Genomic DNA, 26,149 nt, shown 5'->3' on the forward strand with positions numbered 1-26,149 from the left:
CAAGAGAAGGACTTGCCTCGACTTAATTTAAACCTGCTAAATGGGGGAAAACCTGCAGAAAAATTCATCAGCAGTTCTAAGCTGCGTGTCTGAAGAGGGAACACGGAAATTAGCTTGGATGTGGCATAGAGATATTTTTATAGCAACTAGTGTTTGCATGGGTAGAGCTTTGATGAATACTACCCCATGTTCTTATCACAGATGAGCAAAGGAAATAGAAATTAGAAGCTCATAAATAGAGGATTCCCCTTTCCTTTGAAGAACTTCTATTTCCATACGGTTTGCATGAGAATGCTTTCACTGATTTAAAAAAAATGAGTTTGTTTTTGGCTGGGTTGAAGGTAAATATGTAAGGCACAACATTTTAAGAAGATGTCCTTTATCTACAGTAGCTAAAAAGGAACATGAGATCTGTGAGGGGTTAATTCGTATGTTCTAAATGAAAATGGAATTAGAGAATGAATTCCCTTCTAACATCTCCACTCAGTGTGCAGATCAAAGCCATCATAGGAGTAAATTTATGTCTGATAGTGTGGACGGTTTCAATACACACTGGCGAAATATCATGCTGATTGCTGATTGAAAACAGTTGTTAATTCTCTACTTCACTAAATTCAGAGTGGAAAAACTTTCCTTAATAAAGAACAGATTGAAGAGAACCAAGACCTTACTGTGTGGAAATTAATGGCAGATGCATATACTGGTAGTTAAAATGTTTCATTAGATGTTAATGTCTTGCTGTGTTTTTAATTGTTCAGAAATTAGCCTCTAGAATATTAAAACCATCTGTTTGTTATCATGATGAAACAGAATACTTAAATAGTTATTAATTTTGTAGGCTTTTTTTTTCCTTGTCTGCAAAACTTTGATCTGTTGAGATTTCAGTGGATGCTGGATGCAAAAGTGAAAAACAATTTTAAAACACCTTGGTGCCCCAAATCTCAGCATTTGCTGCCTGCCACCCATATTTTCCATGCCTGCTTTATTTCACAAATTATTATTCACCAAGGAGAAGTTGACGTTTTTTAGTGCATGGAAGGAGCATGCTGATGCTTGCTGAGCCTGTATAATGGTTGATTTAAACTGTAATATGGTACTTTCTCACATGCTGATACTTAGTTTTTAAGTCTTGTGGGTCATTTTAAACCCAAGTATTTCAAAGCATAGAGGGGGTTCCATGTTGATCTATCAGCACTGGGCTTTGTCTTCTTCCATTTCCAATTATTTACAGCTATGTTTTTTTAATTTTTTTTTTTTTTGACTGAGTTTTGGGGAAGTTGGGGGTTGCTAGTTACTTGGGTTATCATTTCTGATGGGTTTTTAAATCATGTAAATGAACAATAATGGGCTCCTGTGGGCCCTGACTCAGGTAAATATTCCTCTTTATGAGAACATACATTGAATCTATTTCTGGCATAACAGCAAAGACAAGCTTACTTCTTTTCTCAGCTGAGGTGAATTTAACCACGTGCTGAAGTGCTGTGTGGTGGGGAGGCTGTAACATGTATGTACACACAGCTCTCCAGTGTGAAGAGCACGATTTATAATACATTTTGTAATGCTTGTTATACGTGATTCAATTGTGAAAATGTATTCAGTAAGTCTAAACATTACTTAGAGAGCCATTAACATATCTTTCCAAGTGATTTTTGACCTTTTTCTGAATAAGCACTTTACAAATTATTAAATGCCAGAATGAGGATTAATTCAAGTAACCGTAATTTGATAGCAGTCCTCTATTACAGATTTTTTGCACTTATCTTAAAACAATAATAAAGCTCCACTTATCTAATGTAGGCCTGTATTTTCAAGATGGGTAAGTTTAGTACAGTTTTAAAGCATAGAAAAGAGAAGTTAAATTAGGGGGTTTTATCAGTATAAGGTACAGAAATATCTATCAAGTATCTGTGGTGGACACCCAGTTCCCTAAATGGCTTCTGCATGCCTCAAAGTCGGTGGCAATCCTGAAGTTGTCCCCTGTGATTCTGGTGGGTGTTGGGCCTTACCCTGCTGCCACCTCTCTGCTGAGGCTGCCAACACAGGGAAGAGTAGCACTGGCTGGCAGAATGATTTTCTGGGAATGAAGATGGTTCTGAACTTGGACGGGGGCAACCAGCTCATCAGATCTATCAAGCATTAAATCACCCTTGGTCGCTGTTGACAGGGGACAGACTACAAAGATTGATCAGGAGATTTTTTTTGACATCTGCAAACAGGAGGACTCATTATTTCAATTGACAAAAGCGGTCCAAGGTGAAAGCACAGTGCTGCAATATATTTTACATTATTGCTTAGAATGAGGGAGGAACAGAGGTATCCAAAAAGGAAAATGAAAATCCAAAATGCTCGGGATAGCTGAGTGTGTTCAGAGCTTCCCTGGCAGTGCTGGGATGCTGACTCTGTTCAGAGCTTCCCTCTGACGGGGTGGAGGTGCACCACAAGTGTTCCTCCAAGTGGCACCTTGCCACCTATCAGAACTAATCCAGATTTAAACAACTTCAACAATAGTTCCTCCCTTTGCTTTTCTCCGGAGATATTTGTGATGACTTAAACTCATCTCCACATCAATGACAGCTGCTAATGAATTCAGATGCTTCATTCCCTTCCCTTCTGTGCTGCTTCAAATAGATTTTCTTTGCCAGATACTTCAGCTTCCCTTCCCTGCTAACAAATTGGTACTGAGGTATATTGTTGTGACTTTTGCTTCTATCATTCAAGCAAGAGGAAAATACAAGATGTATAGATGTGAGTTATATGTCAAAATGCTTTTACTCCCTCTCCCCCCACCTTCCTTCGTATTATTAAATTATAGAGAAATACTATTGTAATAGCCTCTTGGCCAAGTCACTGAGAGCAGAGTTATGGCTCCCTTGATAAATTGCAAAACATTATTAAGTTTTGCTCTTTGGACTGAGAGTATTGGCATTAAAGGACATCAACCCCAGTCAGATTGGTCTTGATTGCTGCTTAATTGCTGCTTGTTTGTGTTAGCGATCATGTGGTTTGATTGATCTTGCCCTGCTTTTGTCATTATTGTTACAACTTCCTAGTTTTCTCCTTGTACAGAGACCACAGGATGACTTTTAAGTCTTCAATAATTTATCTAGCTGGGCAGTTAAACGGCTTAAAATAGTATTATAGTTTTAAGCCAATAGCTCAACCTTCAAATCATTATTTATGCAACCAAATTATTAAATATTTATTCTGGGCTTATATCGAACGATGGAATAACAGGGTTCCTTTATGTTAGCAGTGGTAAGCATCTTGGAGTCCGTCCATGAATACTGATACTTCCTTCTTCAAGACATTTATTTACTCCTGTAATGTTAGCTGGGTGTCACATTAGTGGTCTGCATTGAGGGAGAAAAGGATGGTGGTCACCATGACTCAATTCAAGCCAGTGAGTACAGGCACTCTGCTCTTTCTCAGGCTGCTTTGCCTCTTTAGTTATTCCAAAAGGCCTCATCCCATCTTGCATCTCCTTTGCACGTGAGGAGCAACCATCCTGTGGGCTTGAAACAAGTGGAGCTCTACAGGAGCTACCTTGGGGTTGTGTTTCCCCTCCTTGCAGCAGGTGGAGGCTCTTAGCTGGGTTTGTGGACAGCTGTAGAGCTGCGCTGCTGTTAGAGTTTTTCAACCTGGCCTATTTGCTTTTTGTTCCGTCACGTGATTCATTTGATCTTCTTACTTAAGTATTCTTCCACTAAGTTACACATTTCAAACTCAACTAGAGGCCTGTGCCAGTTTGGCCAAATTTAGAAATATATCCTCTGAGAGAAGGCAGGTTACAACCAGCCCTGCCCCACCAGCTTCAGGAAAAACTGAATTTTCCTCAAAGGAAAGTGAAAGAGATAAAAACTATTTCTTTAACAAACACATAGGAAAAAAAGATACTAATGCTAAATAATGAAACCTCTCGCTGTAGAAAGAAAACCTGGGAAAATTTCAGAGTCCTTCCATAGATCTCTCTCTCCCCCTCCTTGGAGCTGGGAAGGGGTGGTGGGCCCACTTCCAGGGCCAAGGCCTCGGTGGAAATTCCTCCCAGCAGAGAAAAAGGGAAAAAAACGAAGTCCCAGGAAAACAAAAGTTCAACTCTCCATCTCTCTCCAGAGAAAAAGAAAACCAAAAACCTGGCTGAACAAGCAAGCAGGGTGCTTCCTCTGCTCCTCTGCCCACAGCCCAGCAGCAGCTGGAGGAAAAAAAAATGCAGAGAGTGTCATCTCTGTGTTATCTCTGTCTGTCCTTGAAAAGCACTGCTTTAGGAAGTTTGCTCAGTTTTCTCTCTCTCTCTGCTCAGGCTCAGTTTAAAAGCACAGAAAGGCATAAAACTAATTTCTGGGCGTAGAGCAATGATAGGGAATACAACATAAAGTCACCCCAAGACAAGGCCTTCCTTAGAAAGTTGGGTATCAGACACTGGGCTAAATGGAAAGATATTTCTGTTCTCTCCTCTTTCCAGAGATTCAGGTTAAAAGTGGTGTTTGCCTTCACTTTCCTACCTTACCTGACCTTTCCTGTATGATAGAAACAAGAATTCCTCCCAGGTCCAGAGCTTAGGCTGGGACAGAGTCCCTGGGTTCCCTGTGCCTGTCACCACCAAAACCAGAGCTGGTAATGGTCTATCAAGGATCTGGAAGCTCATCGTTGGTGGAAAGCGTTGCAGCCAATGCGTGTGCACTGCTCCTTGTTGGGTATTTCTGGGGAATGGTGGGGACAGGCACTGTAGCAAGAGAACATGACTCTCCCCATTACCCTTAAAATCTGTTCTGGGGATGGACAAAGCAGAAGCAAGAAGCATAGGTGGTGTAAATGGCTGAAAACCAGCCAGAAGTTGTACAGGTATGGATGTGGGTGGATGGATGGAGGGATGGAGGGATGGATGGAGGGATGGAGGGATGGGTGGATGAAGGGGGATGGATGGATGGATGGATGGATGATGGATGGATGGGTGGATGAAGGGGGATGGATGGATGGATGATGGATGATGGATGGATGGGTGGATGAAGGGGGATGGATGGATGGATGGATGGATGGATGGATGGATGGATGAGAATGTGGATGGACAGATGGATGGATGCATGGATGGACGGATGGACGGATAGATGGATGGATGGATACCTATGCAGACAAGGATGGCACTGCTGTGGCACTACACATCTGTGGTTTTCAGAGGTGGTTTTTAACTACTCAAAGATGAATTTCCCTTACACAGGGCCTAGGGAGAGCCCTGGAAGTCCAGGCTGGGACACAAACAAGCTCAGCAGCCAGGCTGAGTAAAGCTTGGGAGGGCAGATGGGTCCCACCCTGGCTGCAGCTGCTCTGGCTGGCCCCGAGCAGCCGGAGCCTGGCTCGTCATCCCGCTCTGCTCCCAGCCTGGGCTGTGCAGGCTGCTACAGAGATTGATTGGTACAATGGAGAGCTTTGCAAGGTGTAATTTTAAAGGCCGTATTTCTCACTGTGCAACCATGAAAATGCAAAGGGTCAGGAGAAGCCTATATTTTTTTGCAATTCAGCTTTTGAAGTGTGCTGAAATACGCTTCATTTGCTGCAATTGCCAACAGCTTGCTGTTTCATACCACTCCTAACAGGAGCTGAGGAACAGAGTGAGTCTGTTACACTTTCTATGGTGTATAATGTATGTATGATTCTGGGGTGTGATGAGTTTATGCCAAATTTATCTTTGATTTCTGTATAAACAGCACAGAAAAAATGATGGGCTGCATTCTCTGTGAAACTTAGATAAAATAGAGCTACAGACCTCCTTCAGAGTACCTTCTGTGTGCTATGGATCTAAGGTTGCCCAAGCATATAATGAAGGAGAAGAGGATCTGGAAATAAATGCCCGTTTCTTTATCCCCCACCCCCGCTTGGCGAGGATGCTGTTTATTCTTAGCCTGTGCTGCTTCGGCTCCTGCTGCTGCCAGCAGAGCCCCATCACTTGGTGTGTCTGTAATAACAATGCTAAATAGCCAAATTCTCCCCGGGAGCACAGGGGGTAGCTCTGCTCCTTTGGTAGGTCTCCCCCATTTAAGGCTGTAGGGGATGAGTTCCTCTGCTCCAGTTTATTGAGCAAGTGCAGCAGCAGGCTCTGGATCAGCTCAGAGGCAGCAGGAAATGGCCAGCAGTGCTGTAGAATAAGTGAGTTAAAGACACCCTTGTTCTGTATCATTGAGCTGATTAGAAAATTGTTTGTAGTTATTTGTTCAATTTAGATTTTTTTTTTTTTTTCCCAAAAGGAAATTGGAAGGATATACATGTGTTTGTTCTTGTTTTTTCATAAAAAGAGTTTTGGAACAGAAAAACTACTTTTTCTTCTAATTAAAGGTGGGAAGGAAACAAAAGATAAGACACTGTCTTTGTTGGTTTACCTCACTTTTACCATACAAGTGAAATAAAGCTTCATATTGTGGTTGGGATGTCAGATCCCAGGATGATGGCATGGAGGCCTGGATCCTCAGAAGCTGGCAATTTCTTGGAGCATCTGCACTGGTTGTCATAAGATTGTATATCAAGACGTAAACAGAGAGCCTCTCCTAATGTTTTATTATATCTCTCAGGTAACAAGAATTTTCTTCCCTGAGGTGAAAAATGTCTTTGTATTAATAATGTTCAGAGTCCACACATGGTATGAATTCTTTTTTCATATTTACTGCCTAAACTTGTGTATTGTAAATATTCTTCCTCCGCATTATCTCAGCTCTGATTTGCTTTCCTTGTGCTGCTCCCCTGTTTAGGCAGTCAGGGTGTGCATGGCTTTGTTAGAAATGCAGTGGAGAGGTCTTGCTCCAGACCCAAACCACTGTGTTGAGCCACCTTTAATGCTGTGGGTGACATGGGAGTGCTGTATAAGCAGTATTTGTCTAACTTCTGTCAGTAGCAGGAGAGGTATAAACAGAAGTTTTGAAATGACAGCTGTTAATCATGATGGGAATCAGAAGTAACAACCCTTGATTTATACTGTTTTGTTTTTTTTTTCTTGCTATGCAGTTCTCCTTTTATTTGTTTTCATACAGCCAGATTTGTTCTTGATCATTGATAAAATATGTTTTCTTTGCAATCTGATACTCAGTTCTGCATGAAATCTGCTGTTGCTCTTTTCTGGCTGGCGGGAGACTCGTCAGGGCTGTGTTTGCTTGGGCAGGGCAGGGCCTGGGGCTGTGTGTGTGCAGCCCTGCCACACTGGAGGTCACACTGGGGGCTGGGGATGGCCCAGCAGACCTGGGCTGTACTGGGATAACTGGTATCTATCTCACTGGGTTCAGCCAGGCTGTTGCTCCCTGGCCTTTGGAGCAGCTTGCACTCATCAGCAGTTGCCTGATTTGTCTGTGCTTCTGCCTGGATCCGTGTGTGCCTCACTGGGGAAAAGGGTGTGCCTGCCAGGAGTGACAAAATTTCCCATCTTCAGAGCCTGGCTCGAGTCCTGTTCCATGCTGGGAAAAGCCCAGAGAGCAAATGAAGGCAGCCCTAAGGAGCAGGTGGAAATGTGGCTGTGCTGTGCTGGGCTGGTGCCCTGCCCAGGACAAACTCCTGTCATGGGTGGGATTGGGCTGTACCTGCACAGGATTTTGGGGCTCGGGAAGTGTCCTAAGGGCACATGTAGGAGTCAGTTCACCAGCCTGAGCTGAGCTAGGGAATACACTCATCCAGGTGGGAGCTGGGACTGCCTGGCCCCTGCACAAGCTGTATAAATAAAGGATGACAGGCAGGAGGGAAAGCCTGGAATTCTCCTCCCCACAGCAGGGTTCTGCCATCTCTCAGGGAACACGTGTCCCCTTCCTTTAGGACTCTGGTAAAGGCTTAGCTTGCTGGCTGTGCTGTAGCAGGGAGAGGTGTTAGTATTCATAACTTTAAAGTATAATGTAGTGAAGTAATCCTTTAATTCCATATGGCATGGAAGCTCAGGCACCTCGAAACAATACTATAGATTTAGTGCTGCAAATGGTGTGGGGTTTTTAAATTAAATATATTTTAAAATAAAAAAGCTCAGGAGAACCACATTAGGGTGCTTTTGACATGATATATATGAACTCTGTGAAAAAGGCTTCTGCCAAATTCTCAGTGGGTTTATTTATTTTGCTTTTTGTTATGTGCTAACCAGGCACTGCTAGTATAGAATTATCTAAAGTAGCTTAGGGATCCAGCACAGCCCATTGTGGTCCCGAGAGGATGATGATCCCTGGAGTCTGGGGCTCAGCTGCCCTTCCAGCCTCCCTTACACCTCTTAACATGATCAACTCTCTCTGTCCTTCCTTCTTTTCCTTTCTGAGAGAAAAGGCAGCAGAGAGCCTTGCTGTCACGGGTTATCCTTGGGAGTGTTTTATGGCTCTGTCCCCCTCCTCTCAGGTCACAGAAACATGTGGCTAGCACAGTAACTATGGCACTGTTCTGTACATCTGTCCTGCTCCTAAGCCTGAGAGTTTAGCTCTACTTTCCCTTTAAGGCTGAATGGCAGAAGGAGCATAGCAGAGAGCTGCTTTCCTCGGACACAGATGAATATTCAGTTTGCACTTTCACTGTCACAAAGTAGGGCTGAGTGTTTCCCTGCTGCAAAAATAGTTCTGTTAGATTCCAAGTCACCTGAAAATCTCTCCATGTGCTGGAAGAAGAGTTCCTGTTAGCACTTGCTATGACAGCAGTTTTATGTTGATGTTTCTGCATCTATTTTGGTTTATTCATAATTTCTGGATGGTTTCTGTGTGACCTTCAGGCCTGAGCTAGTCTGTCTTTCTTCATCAAATGGTCACTCTTGGTGTTCCATATCTTGTGCTTCCTCTCTCTGTGTCCCTCATGCTGTCTGGGTCCCTCATGCCAGCTCCAGCTTTGCCTCTATTCCTCATTACTCTGCAGGGCAGCAGTGCTGTGACTGAAGTTCTGTGACTCAGTCCATGAGCAGCAAGTGCTCCAAACCACGTCATGACTGAGGCCAAACTCCCCCCAGCCCCTCACACAGTCCCCTCCTCAGCAGGGCAGGGGAGGGAAGAGGAAGCTTGTGAGGTAAAGGCAAGGAAGTCTCCCATTATTGTCATGGGCAAAACAATCTCCACTTGGGGAAAAGAAATTTAATTTATTGTCCATTAAAATAGATTTGTGTAGTGAAAAAGACAACAAAAATTGCAATGCCACCCTCTGCCCCCCCAACTCAGCTCCACCCCTGTGTCCCTGGCTGTGGTGCAGTGGAATCCAGCATCACCCACTGGGAAACTGCCCTGATAGAAAAATTCTCCAAGAAGTCCAGGTTTGGAGAGCAGGGAAGACCTACTCCTCTCACTCTTCGGGGCAGGCATAGTGAAGAATCAGAAATAAAACCCTCTAGTGAGCCCCAGCCCAGCCATCAGCCAGCAACCACCCTTCCAGATCTGCTTTTTGGCCTTTTCTTTTAATAGAAATGTAATTATGACTTTAGCCAGTTCTGCTTGACTTCTGGTGTCCTCCAACAGATTCAAAAGCATTACAAACTAATAGGTTGTGTAGTACAATGAAAGATTTCAAAAAATGCAATGCTTAGAATGACCAAAAACTCCTAGAAACGTTTTGGAGCCGTGGGTGTGCCCCAGGGTTGAGTTCTGTGTTGTTCAACCTGGGCAAGTGGTCTTGAGGTGCTGATTGCCCCTTTTTTTTTGCATGTACCCCATCTCTTTCTAGGGGAGTCCCCAAGACTGTGCACATTCCTTGTGAGTTGGAGGCACTCTGAGTTTTTAGGGTTTCGTGCTTTCAGTTTAGAAAATGTCTGTATTTCCTCTTTGTGAGACCCTTTAGATGGATCCCTTCATGGATAAATCCATTCCCACTGTACAGTGAAAGCATGGAGTCAAACACACCTTTTGTAAACCCTTTTTCACTCCTTGCTTGGTGCAAATTAGAAGATTGATGCTGTGTTCATGTGGGAAGTTCCTCAATGAGATCTTTGTAGAATCCTGGAATATCCTGAGCTGGAAGGGACCCCCAGGGATCACCCAGCCCAGCCCCTGGCCCTGCCCAGACACCCCAACAACCCCACCCTGGGCATCCCTGGCAGCGCTGTCCCAACGCTCCTGGAGCTCTGGCAGCCTCGGGGCCGTGCCCATTCCCTGGGGAGCCTGGGCAGTGCCCAGCACCCTCTGGGGGAAGAACCTTTCCCTGATCTCCAGCCTGACCCTCCCTGACCCAGCTCCAGCCGTTCCCTTGGGTCCCATGGCCTTGGGTGCCTTGAGCATCATGTGATTTTCATGCTGGTGTTGCTGTGTGCATGGGGTACCCTGCCAGGAACGACAGAGAAACAAGAGTTGTCAACGTTGCACTTCACCTTTTTTCCAAGGAAAGCTACATTTTCGAGAGGAAATTTTTTTTAGGGTTCCTGTGTGCCCCCAAGTGATGCAGCAGATGCACACAGTGTAACTAAAGATCCAGTCTTTTATCTGTGGACCTTTTTAGCAGCACTCTGTTATTTCAGCGTTGTTTTAAGCAGTTGAGTCTGTGCAAATAGCTTGAAATGACCCATTGCCTGTCCACATTAAGTGTTCTCATGTGCGTTTGAGTGTAACTTTAGGTTCTTAAGAGAAGACAATGGGCCTATTTCCATGCTTTACTTTTTTAATTTAACACAGATTGATGGGTTCTGGAATAAAATGTAAACCCTCAACAGTTTGGCACGTGGAGAAACTCAGCTTGGAAAAAAAGAAAGGAAAATAAGGAGAGCTTATAAATCTTAACTTGGACTTATTTCTGAGTTTGCTGTCTAGTCCATGCAGTTCACTTTTTTTCTACAGAGTTTCAGGCTCCGATATCTTGGCCATATTCTCTTACTCCTTGTAAATTGTGTCTAGAAAAATGACACCTGCTGGGTTTGTCTTCTCTTCTCTGTAAATAGCTGGAATTTGTGATGTAGAAGAAGTATAAAACTAGGCTGTTATGATTAGTTAGCAAATAACTAATGTGAGAAGATCGTGTACAAACTGAGGTTCTAGAAATAAAATATGAGACTGGGAAAAAAATTCCTAATGCCCCACTTGCAATAAGAGTTTTTCCATCACTGGGCGGATGTTGACAAAAGACCAAGTCAGGGAAACTTGATCCATTTTCCTTTGGGTGGTTAAATTTTAAACTTGGGACCATAAAATTACAGGACATGGTGGTCCTAGATAAGATCAGTGAGTTATATATGAAGTGTAAGACTTCTTGAATTCGTTATCCTCCCCTCTGCCTCCAGAAACTGCTCCCAAGATCTCTTAGATGTGACCGATAAACCGTTCCATTGGAAATAAAAATCATTTTACTGGAAATGTTCTGGCTGAGCTGTGGAATATTTAGTTTATTTATTGAATTGTAAGTGTCTGACAAATAGCTCTGGTCCTTTTGCTGCATTTTCTTTGAGCTGAGAGTACTCCTGTGCCATTTTTTGCAGTTGTGCTCGTGCATTGCAACTCAGTTGTGAGTTGGAACCTTTAGTTTCATGTACTTTATGTCCTTTCTTTGATTTGACTGATAGAGCACCCAAAACTGCCTTTTACTTGTGAGTGGAGTGAGGGATGAAGGGGAAGTGGCACACAAATACCAAACTTGCAGATGCAATTTGCTCTGGCAGTGGTAGGGAAAAGTGGTGATAACCTGAGGGAGAGGATGCTCTGTGTGCTCCTTCAGTGACCCTGGGAGGGAGCAGAGTGTACAGGTGGGGAAACATCAGCAGAAGTGTAGGATTTGTTTGTGTGCACCTGGAAAAGAGCATTTGTGTGAAATTTTGTGTGTGTTTGTTTCTGGGAGAACTGGAAATAAATGAGAGAGAGGGGAAAAAAGGTGATGGAGAGTGTGGGAGGAGGAACCTTTGGTCTCCAGTCGTGGCATGGAGATGAATGAATATCTACTCCAGTACAGTCTGAATGGAACTTACCATCATCATATTAACAATTAGAGCAAGTTAGGAGGAGTTGTTTGGTGTTTGTTATGTGAATATTGATAAATGTGGTAGCTCTCATAAAATATTTCATTAGGTACCTCACAAAGTATTTTCTGTGCATTTACCTCTGCTTCCAGTATTTATGTGTGTGATTTTAAGTCTAAATTTCTGAAAGGGAGTTCTTGCCAGTATTAACCTCCAGAGTAACCAGCGTTTACAGGAAGTTAGTTCAAACAAAGCATCAGCAAGGCTAAATGACAATTTTAATACATTCAAGCAAAATATAGGGAAGGATACTTTAAAACAAAGATATGCATTTTCAGCGTTGCAGTAGATGTGGATCATAACTTCCTCTTGCTGTCCAGGTGTGTATGTGCTCGTGGACACATGCAATGGAAGTCTGTGGTGAATGTTTTTCTCAGTGCACTGCTGTGTAATGTGGTGACCTGAACAGTCCACAGTGTAAGAGAAAGCAGATGTGTTCTCAATTGTAATGAAAATATAGTTTGTGGGGTTTCTGGTACTTTTTATTTATTACAATGCCAGTAAAGTTCATTAAAGCTGGTTTGAAAGGCAAAAGCAATTTGATACCTCTTAGGTAGATCCTGTTGTTTTATGAACATTGAGGCTTGGTTAGTTGAGAATTGTTTATAGTACCAAGCAATGTGGTTAGGGGCTAGTCCAGCAAAACAAAGGCTTCTCTGGAGTCATGACCTCTTCCTTCCCTGGGGAGTCTCCTGCTGATCTCAGATCCTCAATGCTCTTACGCTGTAATGAGAGAGGAACCGACGCTGTGAGTGCTGCAATGTGAGGGAAACTCTAACTTCATCCATGGCAGAAACACCTTGAGAAGTCTAAAAGTTTCCCAAATGAAGGTCTCAAACTGGGATTGCCTTGGGACACGAGTGTTGCCTCCTCCTGCCTGCAGCACCTGGAGCTCACACCCATGTTGGTGGCGTCCCTGGGGCTGTGCCCTGGCGCATGGTGCAGGTGGCAGCGCGGCAGAGCCCTGGCCACTGGGGCCTGGGAGGGGTTAAAGGAGAGCAGGGCACAAGGGGACTCGCCTGAACCAGGCTCAACTCTTGCTCTCTTTGTGTTTCCTCTCTGCTGCAGCTCAAGCCAGGCCAGAACAGCTGCCGAGACAGCGACAGCGAAAGCGCCAGCGGGGAGTCCAAGGGCTTCCAGCGGAGCAGCTCCCGGGAAAGACTCAGCGACGTAAGTTCAGCTCCTGCAGCTGAGTAACTCTGGTTAGCCCTGCTGTAGTTCCCTGAGGGGTGTAAAGCGTAGCAGGATTTAGTTTCTGGGATGGTTTGTTGCTAAAATCTCCTTCCCTTTGGGGGTTCAGGAGAGGAAGAGGTGACTTACGTCTCCTTAGGTTCAGTAAACTTCTTAAAGTTTGGTACAATGTCTTTCTGTGTGCAAACACTCAGTTCTTTGGAAACAGTTGAAGGCCATTTAATGAAGTTAAAATGTTCTGCATAGTTGAGAAGTGAGATGGCCTCTTTTTACCCCAAGTGGTGGAGGAAAAGAATGTATTTCTTTGGGCTATATACTGTCTTTATGAGAAGTATTTGAGTGTCTAGAGAGACTCAGTTGACTTATATATAATGAATTGATATAACATGGCCAACAATAGCATAAGCTCTGCCTTTATTGCTCTACCTAAAGTGCTGTGGAAGGGCCTAAGATGGCAGCTCTGTGGAGAGTGTTTTTCTCCAGGGGAGAATGCTGGTCATTCACCGAGTGACACGCATGAGTTATTCTGACAGAGCAATGACTACAGAAATCTTTCTGTTGCTGCAATTAGATTACTATTTATTATGTGTACCATCACAATCCTTGAGTGTTTTATTCATGGCTCTGTGTCCTCTGTGCCACATGCTTTACAACACAGAATATAAAGAAAGCCCTGTCCCTAAAGAGTATCTAAATTGGGGATTTTGTAGGTCAGATCCTTTGCTGGTAAAAGCATGGATAGCTACATCAGTCAGCCCAATTTGTACCAGCCAGCAATCTGGCCCTACTTTTAACTAACCCACATTTTGGAAATGGGGATTTTATCGATAGCATGTCTGTGTAGATTTGGATGACAGATACCAGATGGTGTCCTCTATAGGCCAATCCAATAAAACTGAACTGAGCAGGCCTTAAAAGAAATACCTTTGTAAAGGATACATTTCGTTGTGCAAATTTAAGCCTGAAGGCACACAGCTAGCAATTTTTGCTGAATTGTGCATATCACTGGAACAGATGCCTGATTTTTTTTATTTTTTTCTGCGAAAGTGTGAAATCTGTAGCACTCTCTCTCCACATCCCTTTGTCACATTATTTTAGAGGTCCATTTCTTCCCCAGAGCCAGCCTTTATGGGTTACATTCAGCTGAACACTTCAGAGCTTGCCCTTCATAGCTGTCAGCTGAGGTCAGTCTCAGGGCTGTAAGATCTCTTTGGAAGAGGAGAGTGAAACCAGAGGAGGTAGAAAGTAAATGCTCTGTACAGGTAGCAGTGGATGGCAGCTGGATGTCAGCCTGTCACCGTCACCACCCTGGCTTGTCTGAGCCCTGTGGCAGCTGGGAAGTCACTGCAACCAACTTCACAATTACACAGCACCTTCCAGCAAAAAATTTCACAGCTCCTTACAAACATGGTTTTAATTTAGCTTTGTCATTCCCTTGCAGTGTACTGAGTGGAGAGCTCTGAGGTTTATTGGGCTTCTCAGCAGCTCACAGCATTGCACTGCCAGACCTGGCAATGAGAGCAGAGTCTTGGTTCCCCTTCCACCCATCAAATCCAGTTTTTCTCTGATGTTTTACAATACTTTTCCTTTGTCTCAGCACTGTGGCAAATTAAAAGGAAGTAGAGAGCAAATACAACTTCCCTAGTGCACCAGAGAGAGGACAGAGGGATTCACAGGTTGCTCAAAAGGAACGTTATGTAAATATATGTGGAGATGTATATTTTAAAGTGTTATGCATAATTTATGTTTTGCTTAATAAGGAAAGTTCCTTTATGCTTTGATAATTCATTGCAATACAAGCCTGTCTCTGCTCTGGCATTACCAGTTAAGCTGAGATTTGAAAAACATGCACAACACAGCTCTCATGGTGCCTGGGTCTGGGTGGCCTTTCCCAGGCTCCTTCAGTCCAGAGCTGTTCATCCCATTGCCCCTCTCCCAAAGTCAGTCCAGAGCTGTCCGTCCCATTGCCCCCTCCCAAAGTCAGTCCAGAGCTGTCCATCCCATTGCCCCCAATCCCAAAGTCAGTTCAGAGCTGTCCATCCCATTGCCCCCAGTCCCAAAGTCAGTTCAGAGCTGTCCATCCCATTGGCCCCAGTCCCAAAGTCAGTCCAGAGCTGTCCATCCCATTGCCCCCAGTCCCAAAGTTAATTCAGGGCTGTCCATCCCATTGGCCCCAGTCCCAAAGTCAGACACCCCTTGTGCTGAAATGACAGGACCTTCCAAAGAGCCAGTGATGCTTCCACTTTCACATGCAGGGGAGCCTGATCTTGAACCCAAACCTGCATCAAGAGCTTAATAAGGTTATTTTAAATAATATCTTTTGAAGTCAGCTGTCTAATGATACCCACCAATTACTGTCCAGAAAAAGCTACAGACAACAGAGTAAGTTTTCTCTGAAGATTTGCTCCTGTTTGTACAACTATTTTCTCAGAAAAATATATGTAAAAAGTTGTGTATCCAACAGAAGATAGAACAAAAACATAAAACATTGCAGGCAGATTAACCCTGAGGTCAGAAAGCAAATTTTGGCCATGAAAGATAACAAATTTCCACTACTGTAGCCTGACAGCACTGTAAGACTGAGCATGGCTCCTGTATGGAAATAGGGATGATGGCTGAAGTGTGTGTTCTCCAGGTGGATGATCCATTTTGCCAGCCCCAGTTTGAGCAGGCTGGTGAAACAGGAGTGTTAGAGCTTCACAGGCCTTAGTGCAGGGCCTGAGAGCTTCGTGACAGATGCAGAATGAAGCAGAGGGGATAATGAATATCCAGTTGCAAACTGACATGTCAGTAGCTTCTTTCCCTCTCCTGTCAGGAATCTTTCAACTCTGCCTATTGTAAATGTACCTGCAGTCCTTGGATAATGCAGAGTGATGCAAAGTGTGTTTACAAGGGCTGACTCCTTTCCAGGCTAATGAGATCCAAGCAGGTAATTTGCAGCATTTGTGAGAGGTGGGCAAAAATGAAAAGAAGATAATTCAACGAAAAGACCATGTTAAACAGGAGACTTTTCTCATAATGAGGCTTGAAATAGCATCAGACAGTAGGAAGGGGAATATCCTCTGCTCTTGTCAGATGCAATGCAGTGAGACTGATTTCCATCAACTCCTCTCTTTGTCCTCGTCTCGCACACGTGTGCACACACACCCACCCCTCTGTGAGAGAACATAATTAGCAGAGAATTTGACCTCTGCTAGATTAGGGATAATGATTGCTCGAACGCTCCAGTGCAAGCAGTGCCCTGATCCAGCTCCCCCTCTGAATTTCATAAACCCATGGCTCTCTGCCTTCCTCCCCTATATAGTTTTTTTTTTAGGAATGACAACTTGTTTTTTCCTTTATGGGCAGAGGTAGCTCCAGGGGCCTAAAAGAGAAATTGGAGAGCTGCTCCTCCTTTATATATAGGGTGCTGTAGTCAGTTTAATCTCATCAAAATCTTGCCAGTAGTAGAATTCATTTTGTTGAGATCTTGCTTGGAGACAAGATGGCAGTGCTTTCTCTTTTGCTCAGCTTGGAGCTCAGTCAACTTGTTTTCCTCATCTTTCTGTATGTATTTATTTTTAATTGAGTCCTCCCTCTTTGGAATACGTTTTACTCATGTTTTGCAAAACAGCCAGGAGATTTATTTGAGGAAAACATGAGAATTACAGCTGACCTGGACGGTAAATGCACCAAATATTCAGGGATGCAGCCACCTCTTTGCTAATCAAAAATCAAAACACCTGATTCCTTTGGAGCACATTCCTAAATTCCTGATCTACCTGATCTCAGCCCTGCCTGGTGCCTCTGGTGTTGGTTGCAGGCTTTCAGTGAGGGGATGAACAGCAAAAGCCTCTCCCATGGGATCACTGGATGGGATTCAGCACCTCATCCCCTCTTGCTGCAGTTGGCACCTTTCTGTCTGGAATGTTGTTCCAGTTCCTGAACAGGGAGTGGGACAGGAATCTTCCCACTTGTCCCTACATTAAAGATCTCCTCTTGTGCTCTCATCAAAGCTGCTCCACTTTCCATGAGTGCTGCCCTGTTCCCAGTGCTCTGTAGCTCTGTGCTTCTCCTGTGCTGTGTACCTTGTGCTTGAGAGGAGGCCACAGCGAGGTGGCCACAATGAAGATCAAGTCCTGAAGTTCTGAAGTCCCCTGCCCACCAGGCCCATTGCTGTTTGCTTCAGGAAGAGACATGTCTACACCCCTCCAGCAGTGTAATCCTGTGGGCATCTCCTGGTTTCAGCCCCAAATATGGGATATTTTCAGTTCTTTTGTCTCCCATTCCTCCCACCCATACAGAGGCAAAGACAAATTGAGGGACAGTCTTTGGGTGATGTGCTCTGAGCTCCTCAGTGCTGCTCCCTCTCCAGAATATCGCCAGTGATTTTTCTGTGCGTGGAGTGGAATCCCACGAGCAGAGCTCTGTGTTTGTGCTGTGCCAGGAGCTGCTCAGCAGCAGTGGCTGTGCTTTGTGTGCGTGTAGCTGCGAGGGTGGGGATGTGTGTGTTTGTGTGTCTAAGGTTGGGTGCTTAAATGCTTTGTTGCATTATGTTAATTCCTCGGCAGTGCAATCAAATTCATGTCGTAATTAAAGCTGTCAGTTGGAAGGCAAGCCAATCGCCAAGAAAACACAGCATAACAAATGAAGTGAAATGATTCTGCGTGTAGCTATACAATGCTTCGCCAGGCATGAAATTAAATAAGTAATTTGATGTTGACATCAGAAATTGAAATGATACCCACTGTTCCTTCATTCAGTCAGACCTGCATAAACAATAGCCAGAACAAATATGTACAACATAGTCTTTCTCCCCACCCAGCTCCCCAAGTAATGCACAATATATATGCAAAATGGGTATAACTGTGCCTTCCAAGACCTCAAGGATGTAATTTTCTTTGGTACACAATAAACCAATGCTTACACGAGGATTACTACATTTTTGCTTCTGGGCCAAAGTTCTTCTCTTTAAGAAAGGATGGGGGGGGAAAAAAAACCAAAAACCAAAAAAAACCAGAGGGAAAATAACAAAACCAAAACCCTGTCAATTTGAAGCAAGTGTGTTTTGCTGGTGGGCACCTGATGCAGGCTTCTGCTGGTGGTTGTGTGAATATCAAATGGTATTTCTAATGTCCTATTTTGCAAAGGGTTTCGGAAAGTGAAACCATTACCTCTATTATAGGCACACTTTATATAAGAGCTATAGAACCACCCAGTGCAGGATCACGACTCAGCATGGGCTTGTAAAGATGCCTGTACAGTTGGTACCAAGGCTGGGCACTGGGTAGTGGGATCCTTTCGCTATTGGGAGTTACCCAAAAGGTGAGAAGTTGTCTCCTTGCATAGCCCTCGCTTCAGCCTCTGTGCTCTGTCAACACACAGTTCACAACACAGCTGACGTACTCATTCATGCATGTGCAACACAGTCTTTCATACTTCAATTAAACAGAGTTTGCAAACTGTACTCTCCATATGCAGCATGCAATGTGTGAAGGGCTATATTTCCATCCAGCAAACTCAAATTCCCTGAAAATGCACAGTTGTTCAGTGAAAGTCATTTGACTGCTATGTTTCGACTGTCCTCCCATAGCCATTGCAGCATTGCTTTTGAAGGAATGAAAATATTCAGTGGGAATTATTTTGTTTGCTTATTCTTTTTTCTTCTTCTTTATTGTTTTGTTTTGATACTCTATCCTTCCAAAACTTGGAATAAAAAGCAGACAAAAATTACACACAGATGCAGAATGCAAACTTTGGAGCTTTCAGCCAGTAAAGTAAGTTTAAAAAAACTGAGTGAAAGAGTGGGACTCACTTGGCATCTGTACATAGCTGAAACAAAAATGGTTATAATGATTGCACGTGTTGTACTCATGGGTAGATCTCCAGCTTAAATGAAAGGAATTTACATGGCATGAAGCAGAGAGCAGGATGGGTGAAGAGGAAGGCAGTGTGTGTCGTGTTGGATACTGAGCAGGGTGTGCTATGCCTCTCTGTGCCAGGGCTGCAGGGCCACAGGGGCTCCCAGTGACACCGAAAATCACAAGCCCCAAACAATATTAAGATGATAAAAAGCAGTTTAATGAAAGTCCTCCAGGTGCAAGTATGCAAAATGAACACGTGATACAGGACTTCGACAATTTTGTAAGTTTAACAATTTAGCATACTTTACAGAAACTATCCAGTTAGAGGAACAGTTAATTAAGTAATCCCCACTTTTGGTTCTGCCCCCTACTGAAGCCCCCTCACCCCTGAGCTTCTAGCCCCACATTTATAACGACTATGATATATGGAAAAAATAGAATGCCCTTGATTCACTATAGAGGCAAGATGAAATAAGAGTCCAGGAAGGTGAGCTTCCTGTTCTAAAATCTAAGAGAAAAGGGTAGGAAAAGTACCAGAGTTAGTTAAGGAGCTATATAACTTTATAATAATAGTCTTCAGAGCTACGAATATATGAAAAATATATAAAAAGCAAAAATCTTTTTGGCATCACCAAAGCAGGGCCTAGGCCCACGGAGGGCTCTGGCGGGCTGGGCGGTGGCCTGGCTGTGCCAGTGGCATTCCAGGTCATTCCAGCAGCATGGACACAGGGCCAGCAGGGAAGCACAGTGGTCAGGCTGAGCCCACTGCTGCTCAGGGACATCCTCACTGGGACCAGGGCGGGTCACCTGAGGGTGATGGTGGCACAGGGAACTTGAGGCCCCGGAGCAGCAGGAGTGGGGACAGGAGGACTTTGGAATGCTGCTTGTATTTGTGTGGAGTTCCCTTGCCTGCTGATAGGCAGAGCTGGGCACTGCAGAGCTGCTCTTTGGGCCCCTGTCTCGGAACAGATGCAGATTCTGTGTCCTCGCAGGGGTGTGCCCGGGCTGCTGGGGCCCCTCTGCAGTTCCTGGCTGTCCCCGAGCTGTGTCACCACCGAGAGTGAGGCTGTGCTGAGGCACAGAAATGGGAATTGAGCTACAGGAGTTACACACTGGTTGTCTGGACAACCCAGTGCTCACTAGAGAATGGTCCTCTGCTTTTTGCTTCCTTGTCCATGGGCTCTGCAAGCTCACCCTCTAATGGAACAGCCTGACCTGGATTAGCACCAAGATGTTTCGGTCTCCCCCATGTCTCTGAGAGACCCTGCTGTGTAATCCCCATTGCTTAAATGAAAAACTAATGAAACAAAACCCTTTATCTCCTTAATTCCTGTGAATATAGAGGTTGTGATCATGTCCCACTTAAACTGAATTTCAAGATGCTTTTTTTTTTTTTAAAGCATTTAAACAAATTGATTATTTTCCATGGCAGTAATATTAGTTTTAATTATTTTTATAGGTTTGATTTTTGAAATCTATTTCACACTGTAGATATTTGCTGCTTGCTTTTTTTTGTTGTTGTTGTTTCTAAATCCTTGGTTTGTCAAACAATGTGGACATCCAAATGGGAAATTGTAGTGACTGCATTCTCCAGAAAATGGTACATTGACTGAAGCAGCTTCTCTGTGCCCACGCATTCTTTACATTTCAGACTACTAATTATGTTTACAAAATGTCTCATTTTAGAAAAGCACTATGTGTGTACTAACCAGGGCCTTTCGGGAATAAATTGGCAAACAGGTCATACACTGAAAAAGTCATCCAAACCCACCGGGCTTTTTGTTTTGAAGTCAGTCTACTTTTTTTCCCCTTCTCCCCCTCCCGCCTGCCCCTTTGTGGCCACGAAGCTGAGGAGCTGGAGTCCAGGGCATTGAATGTCAGCATGTCAGGGAGGCTGGTTGATGAGTGTCTGTTTAGTCTCAGTGCAGGGCGAAATGCCATCATTAATTCATTACCCAGCTGCCTGTCAAATAAATTGGCAATTACGTCCACCGCAGAAGCTTGGAATTCAGTAAATAGCACGTTACCATCTCAGAGTCGTTGAGAGATGTAAAGAGAAAAATTAAGCAACAGCGTGTTTGTTTCAGTAGCAGATGACAAGGGGCAGGACGTTGGTGCTGTGATGTGGTGATGAAAAGCTTGGAAAGGGCTGGTAATGAGCTGTGTGGATTGGAACGTGTTAAAAACCATCACTGACTTTCCACTTTGTCTTTGTGTTTTATTGCAGAGCTCAGCTCCTTCCAGCTTGGGAACAGGCTACTTTGTAAGTGTATCTCCACTTTCACACATGTGCCTCTGAGCAGCAGAGTGTTCCTCAAACAAAAGTGCCTTAGTGCATGGACACAGGGATAACCCACCAGCCCCACTCTGCCCAAGAGCTTAATGGTCCTTTTTATTTCTTCCTCCACAAATGCACTGGAAGTAATATTTCCAACATGGTGGTCAGTGTTTTCTTGAGCTAATCAGGCATCGTATTAATTACTACATAAATTTGAACAGCACTTAATTTACACAATTAGAGCAAAGAAAATGAGCCATGGTCTCAGCAGCTCTCTAATGTGAGATGGTAGGATCTTGATTTTCCCTTGCACCAGTTCTTGTTGATTCACAGATTTTAAAGAGCCCGTTACAGTGTCTTGCCTCATCTCCTGTGTACCACAGCCCAGAGGACGTGGCACAGTGATTTCTACCTGTTGCTTAAAAGCCCATGCTTCATGGACACTCTTGGAAAACACAGAAGTTATATTTATGCCAGATTTACATTTTATGTCCTGAGAAGCAGATCAAGCCCCAGCTGGTTTGAAAATTGATCAGGTTTTTTTGGGTTTGTGATCTATTTGCATGCATCTGTATTGATTTAACAGTCTATATTCATACCTTTCTGTTCATTCCCACATTAATCAATATACCTTTTACTTGCACAGATAAGTTTGGGAGTAAAAAAAAGTTTTCCAGTCAATCCAATGTACTGCTTATTTTCTTCCAAGATTTATATTTAAATTGCTCATATCCTGTTTCTCTTGTAACTTATGCTGTGTTCTCCAAGCAAATCTTTTCTGCCTTTATAATCACTGTAGGAGAAGCAGAGCATTGTGTATGTCCCAAACCAGGTGGGTAAAATACAGTGAGCCTTGTCCCATACCACTGCTCTGAAGTTATCAGTATAATCAAAACCTGCTTCTATCTTTTCACTGAACTCTGGGGAAAAGTAAACTCTATGGTATTCAATTACATGATGGAAAAACTTGGTTGCACTCTTGTCACATTCCCAGAGAGTAATTTTCTTCTATTAACACATGGTGAGTTTAGTCTTTTGTCATAGAGGTCTGTGATCCTGTAAGAAAGTTATGGGATTAAACTGTGTACATGTGGTCTCACAAAACTTGCACAAAAATTGCTTAATACATGGAGAAATGCTGTGTCCTGCTGGATTTACCTTGGGCTTCTGCACAAACAGAACGTTCACACTGCTGGTGGTGAGGTGTGAAAAGAGCATCCTCAACTGAAAAAGTTTTGTGGTAGCTATTCTAATTATATCAAAGCCCAGATCAGTGTAAGGTAAGTTGTGAAACCAAAAAACAAGCTGGTTTCCTTTTTTCAGCACTTGCCCTGGTTTGTGTCATATGTGTTTTTAAGAGGGAGGGGATGAAGGGAAAAATATCAAATGGCTCAATGTTCATTTTGAATTAAAACTAAACCTTGAATGTCTTTCCATAGTTCAGAATGAATTTCTTTCCTTTGTCTGGGAAAATTCCAATCATATGGACATCTGTAGACATGCTCTGGAATGGAACAGATCTAATATGGGCTGGAGGGCTGTACCATGGATAAATAAGCCTTGTTCTCCTTGCAGCGAGAGCTGAATATGCATGGTTTGGGAGCGGTGCTCAGCCTCATCTCTAGGCAGCAGAGGTAACAGAAGAGAAGCCATCTGCTGTTCCCTGCACCATACTGTCTGTGGGTTGGTCCACTAAAGTGAAAATCTGGAAGGTGTCAACATCCCCTATGCTCCAACGGAAAGCTTGAAAGTTTCCAGCTCTCCTGAGCGAGGGATTTAGTAACAAGAAGAAGCCTGACATCTTCTAGGGCCGATGTGTTGGCACCTTAAATCATTCCAATTTGGATCTGTGTAGGTGGGGGAGACATCCCTTGTTGGTGCCATTAATATATTTAACTGAGCTGTTTCTTATCTATAGTTGTAGTATTAAATCTTTAACTTTCTTTTTTTTTTTTTCCTTCACTAATAGCCAAGTAGGTAGAAAACTTCCTTCAGTTTCTCTCTTAAAGTTGTTTTTGCACTTACACAGTCTTGGATGAAACATGAAGGGTTTTTTTCCTCCCTTTTCACTTTGGAAAATGGTTTTTAGGATTATCTTGCTTGTTGTTTTAAAAAAGTCCATACTCTTATTAACTTACATGGGGCAAATAAAACCCAGATGTGTTTTGCGGCACCAGACAATGAGAAAAATGCTCCAGAATGATCCAATTAGCATGTGTTTCTGATCAATGTAATTACTGTATTATCAAAGTGCAAAAGAATATGCACTTGAATTGACTTCTTTTTTCCAAAGCCTTTAACTAGAAAAGACTGTTAGTTTTTGTGTTTGGTGTTAACCCTGAACTTCAAAACTGGGGTCATTGGTCTCAAATACGGTAAAAAGAACTTCTAGTTTAATAGGTAATAATAAAGCTTTGGCCCTTGGAAATGATTTGATGTATGAGTATTATGTACTGCAGCTCACCAGAGGGAACATAGGAACCAGGTAGGTGAAAGTGGACTGATGGACATCTACTGCAGAGGGAAGCAGGTTGTGTTCAGAAATGAAAGAACACTGAGGTATGGATTAAGTAGCACATGTTTGCTGTTTAAATCAAGTATCACTGGAATCTTCATGTGTTTAGGCCATGTTGCCTAACATAGCGATAATCCATGTCCAGCTCGGAATCCCCTCTGAGGACCGTGCTCGTGACAGGCACTCAGGTTTGAGGGGTGGTGGGTCATGTGTCTGCAGTGTTTGTTTGTGGATGCTGTGCATGCTACAGCAAAGCTAAAATGACTTCTAGATCCTGTTATTCTATAGAGTCTCCAGAGATCACTGAGTGTTTAAGGAAACATTTATAAAGCTGACACTTCCCAGTAACACAAAATTGTTCTTCTAATATCTCTCTGATAGCTCCATCCCAGTAATTCATTATGCACCTTCAGTAGTGGAGGTGAAGGCTGAAACCTTACCTGATTTTATACAGTAAGTAGATAAATTTCTGAACGGCAAAGCTGGAGACTGAATTCTTCTGTTCTTGTTGCCTCTGTGTAAGTGCTCCTGGAAAAGCAACAGGGAAAGGAAAAATGCTCTGGGGAGGGCGTTCCTGCAGCCTGCTTTGGCAATGGAGAGGGTTGGGAATCTCCATCAAGTGATTCAGCCTAACCCATACCCAGCTGGGGTCACAGAAATGCCCTTGATTAAACAAACTTTGTAATGAGGTGCCTTCAGCAAAGTGGGACCAGTGCGAGTGGCCACTGAGGGACAGGTGATGGTGCAGTGTTGCTGAGGAGCTCTAAAGACACCTTCAAGGTTGGATTTCACTGGGGAACAACTCTCTTCTACTCCTTTCACAGGTGTTGGTATGTTCTGTAGATTCTGTTTAAAAGACATTTTTACTAGAGTCTGTTTTGCCTGTCTTGGTGCTCCTTGTCAGAGGAGACACTTTCCCATCCTTTTTGCATATTGTTAAATCAGTAGTCAGAAAAGAAGAGGTAAAAATCATTCTGATTCTCCTGTAAGCCTTTTGTGCTGGCCAGACTTCACTGCTTCCTGTGGGATCAGTCCAGTCTATGATTGGCGCATATGAAAAAAAAAAAAATTAGATGTGCTGTTAATATTGGTGCACCCTAAGAAATCATAACTCAGTACTTCCTGGAAGATCTCCCAGTTGTCTTTGATATTTTTTTGCATTGCAAATTGTCATTGTCTCTCATCAAAGACAGATCATCAGGTAGATTACATCTCATCAAGATGTCAGATCAGATAATTGGAAAGTAGTTAGAATTTTAGAAAAAATTCACCATCTTTTTAACTTTAAAAGGAAACCTGCTTGAGTTATGGGAGTTTTTAATGTTATCCAGCTGTCTTAAAGGTTTCAGGAGGTTGAGATGTTTTAGAATACGATTGGAATTTGTATAATTGTAAAGCTTTTTCTCTTACCTTGCTTTGAAGAATGATTTTTGCTCATTTGTGTATCTTGCACCCAGCCAAATTCATGTTAAAGTAGATAGTGGTTCATTGGTTTCCAACACAAAACAAAGCAGAAATCAAAACTTAAATAACTGAATGTTTTGCTTCTAAACAACAACCCTGATTCCCAAGATTGTCAGGTTCTTTGGCAATTGTACAGTTTCTCTGTTTTTGGCAACTTATTTCCATTTTCAGTATGGGTCTGCTTCTCGAGTCTTTGTTGCAGTTTCTGAGGGTTTTCTGTTCCTCTTTTAATGTTTTCTTTTTGGATTGCAGGTTTGTGTTATTTTCTTTTCCTCCAAATGCAGGGAGTTTGTGAATTTTTCAGAGCTGAGTAGAATTTGGTAACAAGCTGGAGCTGGAAATAACATTGGGAAGGCAGAAGACCCCTGTGACCCTTCTTTTCCAAACAGTGCTCTTGCTCCACCTTAAAAAAAAAAGGAAAGAAAAGCTAAAACTCTGCTTTGCACATGGGCTGGTGACTCAGACAAACATAAATCGTGAGCTTATTCCCAGAGGCTCTGGCTAATCAGTTGTGCTATCCAATTTGGCCCTGAGTGGGTTGGGTTCAGCAGATGTTTGCGCAGTTCCAGTGTGCCACTGGGACACTGGGTTGTGCAGTGTTGCATTGCATTACTCAGAGCTCTAAAAACCCATCCCAGGGAGAATAAGGGGAGCACCAGTGGTGTTCAGTATGGATATGATGGAAAACCAGTCTTTGGCCTAGATAAGGCCAGCTATTTCGCTGTGCAATGGGAGTGATTTTCACCTGAGACATTACCTTGCAGAAGAAATGTGGAATTAGTTGCACCAGCACATTCTCTGCGCTCAGGGAGCCCTTCAAAGAGTAGATTTTCCCTCGTTGCCTGGTCCATATGCTCTGGCAGTGATCCTAGGGAGCTGTGCTTTGTTCCTTGAGGTGGTCAGGTTTGTGATGTTGATGACTCTCCTCGGTAAGAGGGTGTGAA

The 26,149-nt window shown here is 43.4% G+C and overlaps 1 protein-coding gene across 2 annotated transcripts in view; it reads left to right on the forward strand.

Moving 5' to 3' along the window:
- The window catches only part of AUTS2 (activator of transcription and developmental regulator AUTS2), a 778,303-nt gene that overhangs the window by 340,945 nt on the left and 411,209 nt on the right, over positions 1 to 26,149 (forward strand). For both annotated transcript variants that reach the window (XM_048324334.1, XM_048324335.1), the window contains exons 3-4: positions 12,983 to 13,084; positions 21,176 to 21,211. In XM_048324334.1, the coding sequence (XP_048180291.1) occupies positions 12,983 to 13,084; positions 21,176 to 21,211 (138 nt within the window). The remainder of the gene's footprint in view (positions 1 to 12,982; positions 13,085 to 21,175; positions 21,212 to 26,149) is intronic.

The sequence above is a fragment of the Corvus hawaiiensis genome, chromosome 20 (genome assembly GCF_020740725.1).
Source record: "Corvus hawaiiensis isolate bCorHaw1 chromosome 20, bCorHaw1.pri.cur, whole genome shotgun sequence".
In the NCBI taxonomy this organism is placed as follows: Eukaryota; Metazoa; Chordata; class Aves; order Passeriformes; family Corvidae; genus Corvus; species Corvus hawaiiensis.